Here is a 15073-nt window from a genome sequence, read left to right on the forward strand (position 1 = left end):
TCTCTGTCCACCACTTCCATTGTGAGAAGTTACTCACTCTGCTGATTAGAGCGTGCCAAGTCTCTAAAGGTCTCTGAGTCTTGTGTCACTGATTGATACTGTTCCGAGTACCGGAGTTCGCCCGGCTGCAGGCCGGTGACTGGAGCCAGCTGGGGGCCTGCCAAATGCCCCCGTCTCCCCGGACGCATCCCAACACCCAGCCCCTGATTTCAGGGACTGGGCAGAGGAGGAATGGTGGAGACTACCTCTCCATCCTGACCCTTCCAGGGAGGAGCAAGAGGAAGACAGTATAGATTTACAACAGGAGGTTGAGGGAGGTCGCAGCTCAGAGGCAGATGAGGGAGAAAGAGGGGGAATCATGGGAAAGTCAGAACAACACCTGACTGACACGTTATCAATAGAAAGCATCCCGGACCCTCCATCTCCCAGAACCCGGCGAGCCTTGAAAGTAGGAGAGCAAAGAGTTCAAAGAGGATGCGATGACGACGACGAATGAGGAAGCTGTTGGAGAGATGGACAGGTGGAGATTCACTTGGGACAACGCCATTATCCAAGAGGCTGGGTTCTATAGCCTCTCTCTGTAAAGACTGAAATAAAAAAAAGACTGTAAGAAACTTTTCCTCGTCTTTATAATTTCCTGGGCAACCAGCCAGGAGACGCTGACAGCATCCTGACACCCGTTAACTCCCTGTGTTTGTCTGGAAAGCCTCCCAGGAGACGGGGGTGGGGGTGGGAGGGGGGGCTGCCCGCTCTGATTGCTCTCAATCATCCTGCCACTGAAACATCCCTGATGGATCACATGGCGGTGGGGAGGAGAGCTCCCTCCCTCCGCCTCTTCACATTTTATCCCATCTTCATAGAACAAAAAGACACACTTGCTTCATGAGCTCTGCATAGACCAGAGGGAGGCAGACTAAGGCCCAGGGGCCGGATCTGGCCCTATCGCCTTCTCAATCTGGCCGGCAGACAGTCTGGGAATCAGCCTGTTTTTACATGAGTAGAATGTGTCCTTTTATTTAAAATGTATCTCTGGGTTATTTGTGGGGCATAGGAATTCATTGCTTTTTTTTTTTTAATACAGTGCCTCTCGATTCTGAAGGAAATCAGCCCTGAGTGCTCACTGAAGGACAGATCCTGAAGCTGAGACTCCAATACTTTGGCCACCTCATGAGAAGAGAAGACTCCCTGGAAAAGACCCTGATGTTGGGAAAGATGGAGGAAACAAGGAGAAGGGGACGACAGAGGACGAGATGGTGGGACAGTGTTCTCAAAGCTACCAGCATGAGTTTGACCAAACTGCGGGAAGAAGTGGAGGACAGGAGGGCCTGGCGTGCTCTGGTCCAGGGGGTCACAAAGAGTCGGACACGACTAAACGACTAAACAAAAACAAAAAGGATTTATTGGGTGTTTGGCCAGCGTGAGAACTGGGTGCTGGACCAGGTGGGGCCCTGTTGGGCCTGATCCGGCTGCCGGTCTCTCCTTCTGCTCTTCTGTTCCTCTGCTCCCTCTGTGCCTCGGTCTCCCTAAGTACACCAGAAGAGCCTGCTGAATGAAGCCAGCGTCCCCTCTGGTCCAGCATCGTCTTCACACAGGGGCCGACCAGGTACCCCACCTGAGAAAGCCACAAGCCGGATCCGAGCACAAGAGCAACTCTCTCCTCTTGAGGTTTCCAGCAAGTGGGATCCGGAAGCGTCGCTGTCTCCAGCCGCGGAGACAGAGTGGACCCCCTCAAAAGGTGTTGCAAGAAAACCCCTCCCAATCATTCAGTTTGTACAAACACCACACACACACACACACACACACACACACACACTCACACACAACATACACGATGCTTCTGTTATAAATTCATAGAAAATCAGCCGTAGATCTGATCTGTACCATTCCACTTTTATTCTACACCATGAAGGAAGGACTATCAAAGGGGGGAGACTTGACACAAGGCAGCCAACACGTCCTTACCCAGTTGGCATGCCAACCTTGATGGTCCTAGACAGAAGATCATTCCACTCACAAAGGACCTGCATATAGAAGTGGATTCAGTACGGACTGAAACAAAGGACAGTGACCAGCCCTCCCCTCTGGGGGCAGGAAAAAGTGAACCCCTCTTTGTCCTCAGGAATGTAATCATGGGGAGGGGGAAAGGAGGAACCGGACAGGTGACATGACACTCAGGTTACCACCACAACTCCTCCCTCAACCCCTCCTCTTTGTGATGTGTCAATGATGTAGTCATGATGTAGTTGTGATGTAGTTCTAGGGGTGTAGCATGGGGGATTAGTAGCTAATAAAAGTTGGGGTCTTCTTTTGTTTGGGGCTTCCATCTTGTTCCACCTGGTGGCAGGTGGGAGTCCTGTCGCGACAGTCTTCAATCAAGACCAAGCCACTGGCTGCTGTTTCGCTCTGGTATTCCTGGCTGGGGTCCTTGTTTTTTGTCCAAGGGAGCCCTCAGATTTCTCCGTTAACAAGGTGGTGGACTCTCTTTCCTTGGGGTTGGACTAAATGACCCTCGGGGGTCCCTTCCAATTCCACCATTCTATGACGCTCTGGATCCTGCCGTGTGTGTGTGTGTGTGTGTGTGTCCACCGGCAGAGCAGCGCCATGGAGACGAGGCTCTCCCTGGAGGCAAACCTGGCCGTGTGAGCAATGCGCTTCCTTGCTGGGGGTCCCCCAACCTTTCCCTCCCAGCCTAGCAAGTGAGGAGAGGGGTTGCTGTGGAGCGCAGGGCCCCATCTGCCGGGCCAGGCCTGGCACACCCCACTTCTGCGACCCCCAGTGGGGCCCAGGGAATAAGCGGCTATTTTTACCCTTTCTCCAGAACCTCCTAAGCCGTCTCTGCTGCTCAGAAGGCAGGGAGGAGCGGGGGAAGAGGAGGCCAGCTGTCCTCCCCTAGAAGCCCTGACGGGCTTTTTGCCGCATGGAAGACGCTGTCCACAACGCGATGCCAAGACGCCTGCCTTTCAGCTGGCGGAGGAAGAAGAAGGAGAAGCTGCCTTGTCTGAAGCGCAGGCTTTTCCTTCTTCTCCCCTGACCTACTGTGGCCTCCCAAGGTCTCAGCCCTGGCCCCCCTTACGCACGCCCCCAATTTGCATCTCAGCATTTGGCCTGGTGTGTTTAGCAGCCTCGTTTTTTGCAAAGGGCTTGTAAAAGTGCAGGAGGTGGTAAAACCTCTCCATAAAGTGCCCAGATGGAAGGGGGGGGGGAATCTAAAGAAGCAGATGGCGTTTTTATAGCTCGGCGTTTATGGAGCTGTAGGAGTTTTGCACAGAGGGGTCTCCTGCTGGGGGCTGAGGGGGGACTTAAGAACAGACCGCCTGTTTGAGGGGAGGGGGGCTGGGCAGGATGGCTGTGTTTCAAGGCGCTGAGTGTCAGAATGTGCCATCCCAAAGTTTGTGGGGAGGGTCTGAGGCTCCCCAGTCTCCAGAAATCCCTGCCATGAACAGAACTGGGAAAGGATTCCTGGCAGGAGTGAGGGTGGGCCCAGTGGCTTCCGGAGAGCAGAGAGAGCGACGCAGCCTGACCAGCCGCCAGAAGAGGCTCTTTTAACTGTTAAAACCAGGAATGGGGGACCAGTGTAATAGGAATTTTATGGTCTTAGATATATGGCAATGTTCATAACCGCACGTACATAGGTCAGCACAGGAAGACCAACCTGGAACCATTTTGATTCCCAAACTGACCAAATGTTTTCTCTGCAAGGTCAAACTGGAAAAGTCTCCCCATTGTCTCTTTCCTCACAAATCCTGTCTTAAGGACACATTTAAGATATGAATAGGGTGTGAGCCTGTGACCTGGCCCAGGAAATAAGTATTTTACCACTACAAAAGAATGGCCAGGCTTCCCAGGAAATCCAATCAAGTAACTTGCCAGACAGGAGATAAACTGCAACAGGAGAAAAACAACATGCAAATGTTCTGTTTTAGACCGCCTTTTCTGGGATGTATCTGAGGGGTGGACTTGGGTTACACCCCTTCTGTGATGTATGCATAATGTTTCTGGGGGTGGTCTTGATCTGCAGGGTGGGAATTTCAAAAGTCTTTATAAGCCCTTGCACAGCATTTTTGGGGGTCCTCCGCCTTTCCTGCGAGTGAGGGGAGCACCCTGATGCAACAGATCAATAAAGATCAGGCTTACTAGCTGCTTTGCTTCTCAATAGTGATACGGACCAGAGGGGGGGGGTACCTCTTGCCCCTCCCTCTCCCCTGAGCAACCGAGGCGATGACCTCGAGGGTACCCACGGTACACCCACCCAGTCCCCCTCACCGTTGCACAAGCACCACACTTCTCCCAAAACCCCCCTTCTCTTCTTCCTCTCACGAGCGTAATAAGCTCATATATAAATATATTCCCCTATCTCTCCCTATGCCTATTTGCGCTCTATACTTAAAACGAGTAGACCGGGCGTCCCTGTATCTCCGCTTACTCCTATGGCCGCGTCTCAGCCAATCACAGCCATGCATTCGTCCTGCAGGAGCTAGCTCAGGGAGCCCTTGCACGCCTCATTAAACCTACTGACAAGCTGCTGACGGCCCCCCGCAGCGAGAACAATGGAACCGAAACTTCCGACCTCGTAATCTTGTCAAGACCTTGTTACAATGTATCCATTCTGCTCGTAAACCTGTCAAAACCCAGTTACAATGTATCCACCTTGTTTCCGACTTTGACCGAGGCTACGGGATAGGTTGGAAACCATCGGAACCTTTCGAAAATCATATAAAATCAACCATAACTCCGATTTCCTTGCTCTTGGTGTCATTCAACTCAGCTCCCTTTGGACTCCATGATGGCACCCTGACCTCCATAATCCCTGAAGCTGCAGGGCACGTACACAGGAACTTCTTAATCCTGCCAGATCGTCCTGCCTAACCCTTCCTCCGGGCAATACCAGGTGGCAGACGATGCATATCGCTGTCCCATTGTCCTGCCACCACCGGTACTCAAGAAATGTTTATTTATGTATATCCCTCACTCCGCACATCCCCCTCCCTTGTCTCAAATGTTAATCAGTGTAACCCCACCTCTCTGTAAACATATTCATGACGCGTGTAATATATTCATGATGTAATCCATGAAACCCAACCTTCCCATAATGTATTCATGACGTTTTCATGCACTGTATTCTGGGACTTGGAGGGAACTTTTAAAAGTCTATGTCGCCCCATACTCGGGGTTCAATCTCATTTTGAACCTGTTGCGCAATAAACTTGGATCTTCGCATCTTGCTCCTGCGTCCGGCTGAGCTTCCTTTTCGTCCGCTAGAATCCACGGACTTGGTCCGATTGGCTGGGTGGCAGGGTAAATACGCACCCAGATTTCCGTAACAGCTTGGCGCCCAACGTGGGGCTTCAGCGGTTCTCCCGGGTTGCTGACCGGGGGCCCCGAATTCTTCAGCCGGCTGCGGGCCACTTTGCCCGAGAAGACCCTTTTGGACCTCCGGCCACTTCCCGGGCGGTAATTAGGAGCCCCAGGAGTTCAGCCGGGGAGCAAAAGGGATCCAGCCGGCTTATTCATCGGTCCCGGGATCGGATCGACGTAGAAGACGCGTGAGTATAGGAAAATCCAGTGCACTGGTGGGAAGGGGTGGAAGTCTCCTGGCAACTGAATTCTCTGCCCTCCTCTCTATCGTACCTTCTTACCTTTCTCTTGGTCCAGTCAGTGAGAGAGACCGTGGACTACTGCTCGACCCGAAAGGGGGGTTCTGAGCTCTATCTCTTTACCTAAACTCTCCAGCCAGCCGCACCAATTGGGAGCCCGAAGGGTAAGACGGAGAGACCCGACTTGAAAGATAGCCGACTCTCCGCAAACGGGCATCCCAGTTGAAAGCAAGGGGTTGGAGTTCTCTTTCCGATCTTCCCGAGCGTCCTTTCTAGGGGGCAGGAAGTGGTCTTGCTTTCTATCCCAATCCCAGCCGCACCGGTCGGGCTACGTACCACGTGTATCGTAAGCCCGCTTCCGAAAGCAAGGGGGATTTTCGACCCAAAATTCTATCCAGGGATCACCCGATCTGGCACCGCACGGCGCGGGCGTTCAGTAGGGCCCCTTTTCCTGAGAAGTTTGACGATAGGTAGGAGGTTGCCAGGAGGGAATAGTCCATGAGGAATTGGGCGGGACCGGCAGAGTGGAAAAGGGACCCCAAATAAATGGTTAAGGAAAAAGGAAGGAAGGAAATACCGGATAGCTAGAGCTCTTTAAAACCTCCCTAGGAAGTTGCCAAGCGACTAAAGACCTTTCCCTTTTACAAGTCTTTTGTCGATCCTTATCGACCCCTCCTCTCTCCTCTTTCTATCTAGACACGCGTGAAATATACTATGGGTACCCAGGCTTCCAAACACGAGCGGACTCACTCTGGGAGGAAGGCTTCCAGGAAGCCATCCCGTTCCCAGAAGGATCCCGACTCTCCTCTCCAATTCGTCCTCGCGTATTGGAAGTCAATTCCTGGCCACAAATTGTTATCTAAGGAGAAATTAGAAGACCTCTGTTCCGAAACCTGGCCCGCCAGTACTGCCTCCGCCAAACCCGAACTGCGGTGGCCACCGGGGGGTTCGTTTAATGAAGAACGCTTGAACCACTTAAGGAAAGCCCTGATGGAAGAAAAACCCCGCCAGTTGGAATACCTGGCCGCCTTTGAGGCAGTAAGGAGAATGCTCCAAGCCCCAAAGGGAACAACTTCTTACCAACTACCTATATTAAATCCCGGGCGACAGCCAATGCCCCCCCCTTACGAAGATGACGACGTACAGCAGACCCTGGTCCCCTTTTACTATCAAGGACCACCGCCGCGAGCCCCGACACCCAACGACAGCAACTCTAGTAGTGGGGAGGAAACGGGGGAAGATGACGCACAAGGCACTGAGAATAGAAGGGTCACACGACTACAAGCAAAAAGGGACAAGGGGGACACCAAACACGTTAAACACCCCGGGCAAGCTAAAACTAAAATCCCCTCCTCTACGCTCCACAACACCATTGAGGGCCCTACCCAAATCGGGAATAAACCCGCTCCCACGGAACCGTGTGGCTCCGCAACGGGGACCCTGGGCCACGACACAGAGACTCCGGGAACTTCTGACCAAGTAAGCTCCACCGTGAGTTCTACTGCGGTCCAGATGCCCTTAAGGGCCCTGCCCATTCCTCCTCTCGTACCTGATGGGCCCCCGCGGATGGTTTACACGCATCACCCCTTCTACACCTCGGACCTCGTAACTTGGTCAAATCAGATGCCCTCACTAAGGGACGACCCGGATAAGTGTCACCGCCAGATCAGTGCAATCTTTTCTACCCACAATCCTACCTGGGCAGACGTCCACGTTCTTCTGAATGCCCTCTTCAACGAGGCAGAGAAGGCGGACATTCTGGCCAAAGCCGGGGAAGCTATAGAATCACCCGATTACCAGAGGGGACGGCCCCAAGGATTGCAGGCGCTCACCGCACAATGCCTCCGAGTAGAACCTACATGGGATTATAACACAACAAATGGGATCTGGTGCTTGAAACTATTTAAGAAAGCCATTCTGGACGGCGTAAAGGCTGCCGGACAACGCACCGTTAATTGGACCAAAGTCCAAACGGTAATGCAGGGACCAAACGAACACCCTTCTGATTATTATACGAGATTAGTCTCTGCCATCAAGACCTGGGGAGGAATAGACCCCGAGAATCCGCATCATGAAGTAATCGTTAAAGGTTTCTTCAAGGATCAGGCCTGCCCAGACATTAGGAAAGCCCTGAATCTTCAAATTGGATACGATGGAAAGAGTGTAAACGAAATCTTGTCCATTGCGAAATCCATCTATAACTCTCGAGATGAGAGAAAGAAAAAGGAGACAAAATCCGAGGCCGAACAGATCTTGGCCTTAAGTATGGAAACTACCTATGGCCCTAACCGAGGTAGAGGTCTCAACCGAGGAAGGGGAGTCCGGGGAGGAGGACCCCCAAACCCCTATAGGCAATGGGGACCGGGGACCGGAGGGTGCTACTACTGCCAGGAAGAGGGACACATAAAGAGATTCTGCCCTTACCTAAATGCGACACCCACACCCTATGGGGGGCAGGAATCCAAGCCCTTCCCTGTTCGAACCAGCCACCCTCCTTTCCCCCCGCAACCCAACGTAACCCCAGGCTACACTAACCACCAACCAGTGACTTATGCTCCACCAACGCCCTCGAACCCGATACCTCAAACCAGACCCCAATCCGGACCCCGAACCCAAATGCCAGCCATAGACCAGTCTGCTCACCCTTGGGCGAATGCCACTGCTCCTCCCTTGCACCCTCCAAATCAACCACCTCCCGATGATCAGGACACCTATTGACAATTAGAAGGGGATCCCAGTCAGACCCAAACCATCTGCCCTGTCCTTGCATTGTCACCTGAGGACCCGGTCTGCACTATCGAGATTGACGGCCACCCCTATCAATGTCTACTAGACACAGGGGCTACTTATTCCACCCTAACCGACAGTCACCTGGAACCAGGAACAGTGACCAAGAAGGTAATGGGACTGGATGGGATACCCCGCACTTGCCCACTCTCGCGACCGGCCAAGGTCACCCTCGGACCATTACTAGCGGAACACACTTTCCTTTTAACAAGCAGCCCTGTTAATCTCCTCGGCAGAGACCTCCTCTGCAAACTTAACGCCACCATAAAATGCTCCTCGGATGGCATTTACCTACATATGCCAGGGGACTCTATTCCCATGTTCCAAGGTATCGTCCAAGAATCTAAAGCGGACCGACAGTTTCCCGAACTCCCTTTGGACCTAGAAAACGAATTGCCCCCCTCCCTATGGGGCACTGAATCAACCTCAGTCGGGCTCTTACTCTCCGCTACCCCAGTCAAGATCACGTACCGAAGTGACCTACCCTTCCCGTGCACCAAACAATACCCTCTGCCCAAAGAAGCCATAGACGGCCTAACACCCATGATTGAGGACTTCCTCGAAAAGGGGATCCTAGTCTCATGCGCTTCGCCCTGTAATACCCCAGTTCTCCCAGTCAAGAAGCCCGCTAAAGAGGGGGCACCTATACGGTACCGTTTTGTGCAGGACTTGAGATTAGTGAACCAATTCGTAATACCCCGACACCCAGTAGTGGGCAACCCGAACTCCCTCCTAAACGCAATTCCAGCAGGGACAACTTGGTACTCCGCAGCGGATCTGTGCTCCGCCTTCTTCAGCATACCCCTGGATCCGGACAGTCAATTCCTTTTTGCATTTACCTGGGGGCCCGGCCAACTAACGTGGACCAGACTGCCCCAAGGCTATGTAGAGTCACCCGCAATTTTCTCGGCCGTATTACATCAGGACTTAGAGGACATCCACCTACCAGCTAGCTCCACCTTGCTTCTCTACGTGGATGATATTTTACTGTGTTCTACCAGTGAAGAGGCGTGTAAGATAGATACTAAACACCTCCTATCAGAATTAGCAAAGAAGGGACACAAGGTGTCTCCAAAGAAACTCCAATATTGTAAACAAGAAGTCAAATATCTCGGACACATCTTAGGAGTAGGGACCCGAAGCCTAGCCACTGACAGGATCGAGGCAGTCACAAAAATCCCTCTCCCAAAAACGAAGCGACAGTTGCGCGGCTTCCTTGGCATGGCCGGCTTCTGCCGAGCCTGGATCGCTGGCTACAGCGAAATAACGAAGCCCTTAACTGTTATGACGCGGCAGGACCACCCAGACACCCTGGTCTGGGAAGAAGAAGCTTACAACTCTTTTGAACGACTAAAACGGGAACTCAGATCCGCTCCCGCCCTAGGATTACCCGACTACCGAATCCCTTTCAACCTGTTCATCCATGAGCAAATGGGGGTAGCCTCCGGTGTCCTAACCCAACCCTTCCGAGACCAAGAGAGGCCAGTAGCATATTATAGTCTGCAACTTGACAACACTGCTAAAGGGGCTGTCAGTTGCCTGAGAGCCATTGCAGCCGCTGCTGTCCTTCTCGAGAAAGCCCAAGAAACAGTTCTGGGCCACGAAATCACCCTTCACGTTCCCCATTCAGTCTCAACCCTCTTAACCTTAAAAGGATGCCACCATTTCTCAAACTCCCGCCTCAACCGGTACGAGGCCCTCCTACTAACCCCAACCAATGTCACCATTAAACGTGTCAACTCGCTAAACCCCGCTACCCTGCTACCCCTTCCCGATGATGGCACCCCACATCATGACTGCACCACTATTGTCCGGCAAGCCGAAAAGCCTCGTGAAGACTTAGATCATCTTCCCTTGGAGAACCCAGACCTAATACTATATACTGATGGTAGCTCTAAAGTAATCGACGGGGTTAGAAAGACTGGGTACGCGGTGGTCTCCGACTTCGAAGTACTAGAATCAAACCCAATCAACTCCCAGTACAGTGCCCAAGCCGCTGAGTTAATTGCACTGCTGCGTGCCTGCGAGATTGGTGAAGGGAAGCGGATAACCATTTATACGGATAGTAAATACTGTTTTGGCCTCGTGCACACAACCGGCCAAATTTGGCTCCAGAGAGGCTTCCTAACCGCCGCCGGGTCTCAAATCTCGCACGCCGCCCTAGTTGAGCGACTTCTCACAGCGATCCATCTACCTGCCGCTATAGCCGTTGTCCACTGCAAGGCCCATACCAAGGGCAGGGACTCAGTTTCTAAAGGAAACCGACGAGCCGACAAAGCCGCACAGATGGCTGCCCTACGCATCCCTAACAATGAATCCGAGTTTCAAGCCCTCCAACTACCAGCAGACCTAGACCTTGCAGAAATTTACAAATCTGCCCCAGGGGATGAAAGAGCTATGTGGGAATCGATAGGTGCCACCGAGCAACAGGGCATCTGGGTCCTCCCCGATGGAAGAACCGTCCTTCCAAAGGCCTGGACTCCAAAAGTAGTGAGGATTCTTCATCAGCGGACACATTGGGGAAAAGGGAGATTAATGGAACATGTAATTAGATCTTGGTATGCACCCGGAATAGCCGCTGCCGCAGCAGCAGCATCAAAGAATTGCATTACCTGCCATCGCTTCAATCCCAAGCGCGAACCCAGGAGGCCACCAGGAGCCAGACCATGGGCCTTTGTCCCTTTTGAGAACTTGCAGCTTGACTTTATCGATCTGCCCCAATGCCAGGGCTTTAAGCATGCTTTGATTATAGTGGACCAATTCTCCTCGTGGGTGGAGGGATTCCCTTGCCGAAAAGCTACCGCATCCGTAGTTGCCAGGGCCCTCCTACAGGATATTATTCCCCGCTATGGCATACCCCGCCGCATAGACAGCGATAGGGGAACCCACTTTACTGCAGAGGTGGTGCAATTAGTGGCCAAGACACTCCAGATTAGATGGGACCTCCACACTCCATACCACCCACAATCCTCTGGCCAAGTAGAGCGTATGAACCAGGAGATAAAAATACAGTTGGGCAAACTTTGCGAGCTCACTGGCCTAAAATGGGTGAATGCACTCCCACTGGTTCTTCATAACATCCGCAGCGCCCCAACCGAACGTTTGAAACTCTCTCCATTCGAACTTTTATTCGGGAGACCCCCTCCCGTCTACAACACTCTATTCCCACTCTCAGAATTGGAGCTGGGAGAAGCAGAACTTACTAATTATGTCATTCAGCTCCAGACACAACTACAGCGTCTCCACCACTACGCGGCCATCGAGGGACAGAACCTGCCCATCGACGTCTACGCTCACTCCTTCCACCCTGGTGACTGGATCCTCGTCAAGGTCTACCAGAAAGAACCACTCCAACCCGCGTGGGAAGGTCCCTACCAAGTACTCTTGACATCGCCAACCGCCGTGAAAGTAGGTGAGAAGAATTCTTGGTTACATCACACCAGGTGCAAGTCCTCACCCCCTCCACAGGAGACTGAAGAAAGCAACGGCGAGGACTTCACCTTTTCGACTCCACCTGCTCCACCGACCTCATATATTGACGACGACGACCAACAGACCGGACCGGATCGGGGCCAAACTCGGGCTCAACAGACCGGACCAGTAGATCGGGGCCAAGATCGGGCTCAACAGACCGGACCAGTAGATCGGGGCCAAGGTCGGGCTCAACAGACCGGACCAGTAAACCGGGGCCAAGGTCGGGCCCAACAGACCGGACCAGACACCGCGACATCCAACTGGACGTCCGAAATCGTCCCAGATACCAACACCATCAAGCTGCGTTTCAGACGCGGCGACAGCCACGTTTGACAGCTTGCTTCGTTTGACAGCTTCGCTCTCGGCAGTCCATTTGACAGCTCCATTTGACAGCTCCGTTGACAGCTTGCTTCGTTTGACAGCTTCGCTCTCGGCAGTCCATTTGACAGCTCCATTTGACAGCTCCGTTGACAGCTTGCTTCGTTTGACAGCTTCGCTTTCGGTAGTTCATCTGACAGCTCCATTTGACAGCTTCGTTGACAGCTTGCTTCGTTTGACAGCTTCGCTTTCGGTAGTTCATCTGACAGCTCCATTTGACAGCTCCGTTGACAACTCGCCTCATCTGGCAGCCTCGCTTTTGACAGTTCATTTGACAGCTCCTTTTGACAGCTTCATCTGATAGCTTCACCTTACAGCCTCGCTCTATCTGACCCCTTCGTTCGTTTGACACGCATCCAAACCATGGGTCTGGCCTGCACCGCCCTCCTTCTCGCCGCCTTATCCTGGGTCACGTCCACATCATCAGACCACTGCACAGGGTTGCAAACGGACTATCACTTCTTGGACTATCATGAGGTCGAGACGGGAAGGTCTAACCCTGATCGAATGGGGGACTTTGATTTCTGCCTTCCTGAGTCTCGGACCCTACTGCGCCATTCTCTAGTACCCCGACTCGGCAACGACGAATACTGGGAACTTTTTATCCGAAACAAGGACTTGCGCCGCATCGGGTCCGCGGCCCTCACTCTTGACCACTCCTCTTACCGGCTGACCTGCCAAAACGGGACTTATCTTCTTTACACGAACGGAGAGATCTCACAAAACCCGAACTGGACCGAAGTCGAGATAGGAGGGGCCTCCCACGCTTACACGGACTCAAACCACCCCTCTGGAAACTTGATTTTCGGGTTCCAGTGTCTCCTCTCCATTCCAGAAACCCGGAAGCCTCAACTCCAGGGGCTCTGCCTGCGACGATTCTGCTGCGTATGGAACCTAGGGGTCACCCATGAGTGGAAAGGGGCTGAATACCTTGAAGGTTGGCACCATCCCATACACCCTTCGCGCTCCCCCTCATGGGACCACGTCGGACCCCTGAGATGCGGCGGTATCGCCAGGGATAGGCGACTATTAAACACTACCGACCCACTCCACCCAGTCGGCACAGCACCTCGACAATTCCGCACTGACTCTGCACTTCCAGGAGAAGACCTCCTTTCATCCTGGGAGCAAAACTCCTATATTAAACTCCTCAGCCAGGTTGCCAAGGAAGCACCCTACCCAGACTGCTGGATCTGTGCCCACGCGCCCAGCCACCTCCAGCAGAGCCTCCCACTAGTCCCAGTGCCAGTGACCCTTGAACAATTCCGTTCCGGAAACGTCACTTCCTGGAACTTAACTGCGCTCAACTTGACACATCAATATCTCTATCTCACCGGCCCTACAAAGGGACCCCTTTGCCGCAGCTTCTCCGGGGAAGGAACCTTCATAGGATCCAGTACATGTTCCAACGCTCTCGAAATCTTACCAACTGGCCGGGTCACCGTCACCAATGCAAGGGATTCCCGGACTTTTCCAAACCTCACCGTCGCCTGGGCCGCTGTCGTCGGACACCCCTTCGACTGGAAGCCCCAACCCTCAGACTCCATGCTGTTGCAAACCTTTGCTTCAGGCAGAATGGAATCTTACCTCAGCGGCCTATTCTGGGTGTGCGGGCATCGCGCCTATACATGGGTGAGCCCACACATGTCCGGATCCTGCTTTGTCGGCTATATTGTTCCCGGGATAAGGATAACCTCACATCTACCCCCTGGAAGACAACGGAATAAAAGGGAGCAAAAAGAACTGTCAGACCTGTCAGATGTTGCTGCAAATGGAGAGACCGTGGGCCGGGCACTTTTCCCTGCCTACGGGGCCGGTTCAAACCACGTGGATATCCTTCGACTCACCGACATCCTCCTTAAGTTCATGCAGGAGGCGACCCAGATCACAGACTCTCTCATGTCGGAACTATCCGAGGTAAGGCAGTTGAGCTTACAGACGAGGATTGCAACGGACTTCCTCTTGTCCAGTCAAGGAGGCACCTGTGCCTTAATAGGCACCGAGTGCTGCACATACGTAACTGACCAGACCTTAAATATAACTGGACATTTGAACAATATTCACGAGTTAGCAGGGAGGCTACACGATATCCAGCATGAGGGACTATCCGATGTGGACCTGTGGGGATGGTTACCCAAGCTAGGATGGCTCCGACAGTTATTGAAAGTCATACTGCTCCTCATCTTGACCACTGTTTTTTGTGTCTCTATCTTATGTTGTACCGTGCACTGTATTAGCCCCTGCTGTTCCCTCCTCCGCCAGTCTACTTCTTCTACCTCATTCTCTCTTCGAGCCTATTCCCGTTCCCAACACACCCCTACCTTTCCAGACTACGTACAGATGAGGCATCTGGGGGAAGGGGAATACGAGATCACTGAAATTTAGCGTTTCTGTGGTGCGGAGAAAGGATTTGCAAGTTCCTACAGAACTTTAATGCAAATCTATCTCCGAATGGGGGACTGATACGGACCAGAGGGGGGGGGTACCTCTTGCCCCTCCCTCTCCCCTGAGCAACCGAGGCGATGACCTCGAGGGTACCCACGGTACACCCACCCAGTCCCCCTCACCGTTGCACAAGCACCACACTTCTCCCAAAACCCCCCTTCTCTTCTTCCTCTCACGAGCGTAATAAGCTCATATATAAATATATTCCCCTATCTCTCCCTATGCCTATTTGCGCTCTATACTTAAAACGAGTAGACCGGGCGTCCCTGTATCTCCGCTTACTCCTATGGCCGCGTCTCAGCCAATCACAGCCATGCATTCGTCCTGCAGGAGCTAGCTCAGGGAGCCCTTGCACGCCTCATTAAACCTACTGACAAGCTGCTGACGGCCCCCCG

At 52.9% G+C, this 15073-nt stretch overlaps 1 protein-coding gene across 1 annotated transcript; it reads left to right on the top strand.

Annotated features, from left to right (window-relative positions):
* The first annotated feature begins 12519 nt into the window (after window positions 1–12519).
* Window positions 12520–14618, top strand: LOC144328557 (uncharacterized). Its single transcript, XM_077932522.1, has one exon. The coding sequence runs from the start codon at window positions 12597–12599 to the stop codon at window positions 14616–14618; it is 2022 nt and encodes a 673-aa protein (XP_077788648.1). The 5' UTR covers window positions 12520–12596.
* The last annotated feature ends 455 nt before the right edge of the window (window positions 14619–15073 follow it).

This window comes from Podarcis muralis, chromosome 7, assembly GCF_964188315.1.
Source record: "Podarcis muralis chromosome 7, rPodMur119.hap1.1, whole genome shotgun sequence".
NCBI classification, from domain to species: domain Eukaryota; kingdom Metazoa; phylum Chordata; class Lepidosauria; order Squamata; family Lacertidae; genus Podarcis; species Podarcis muralis.

What these genes read in the sequence shown, in the direction of transcription:
- LOC144328557 (XM_077932522.1), top strand. Translation starts at nt 12,597, where the DNA reads ATGGGTCTGGCCTGCACCGCCCTCCTTCTCGCCGCCTTATCCTGGGTC.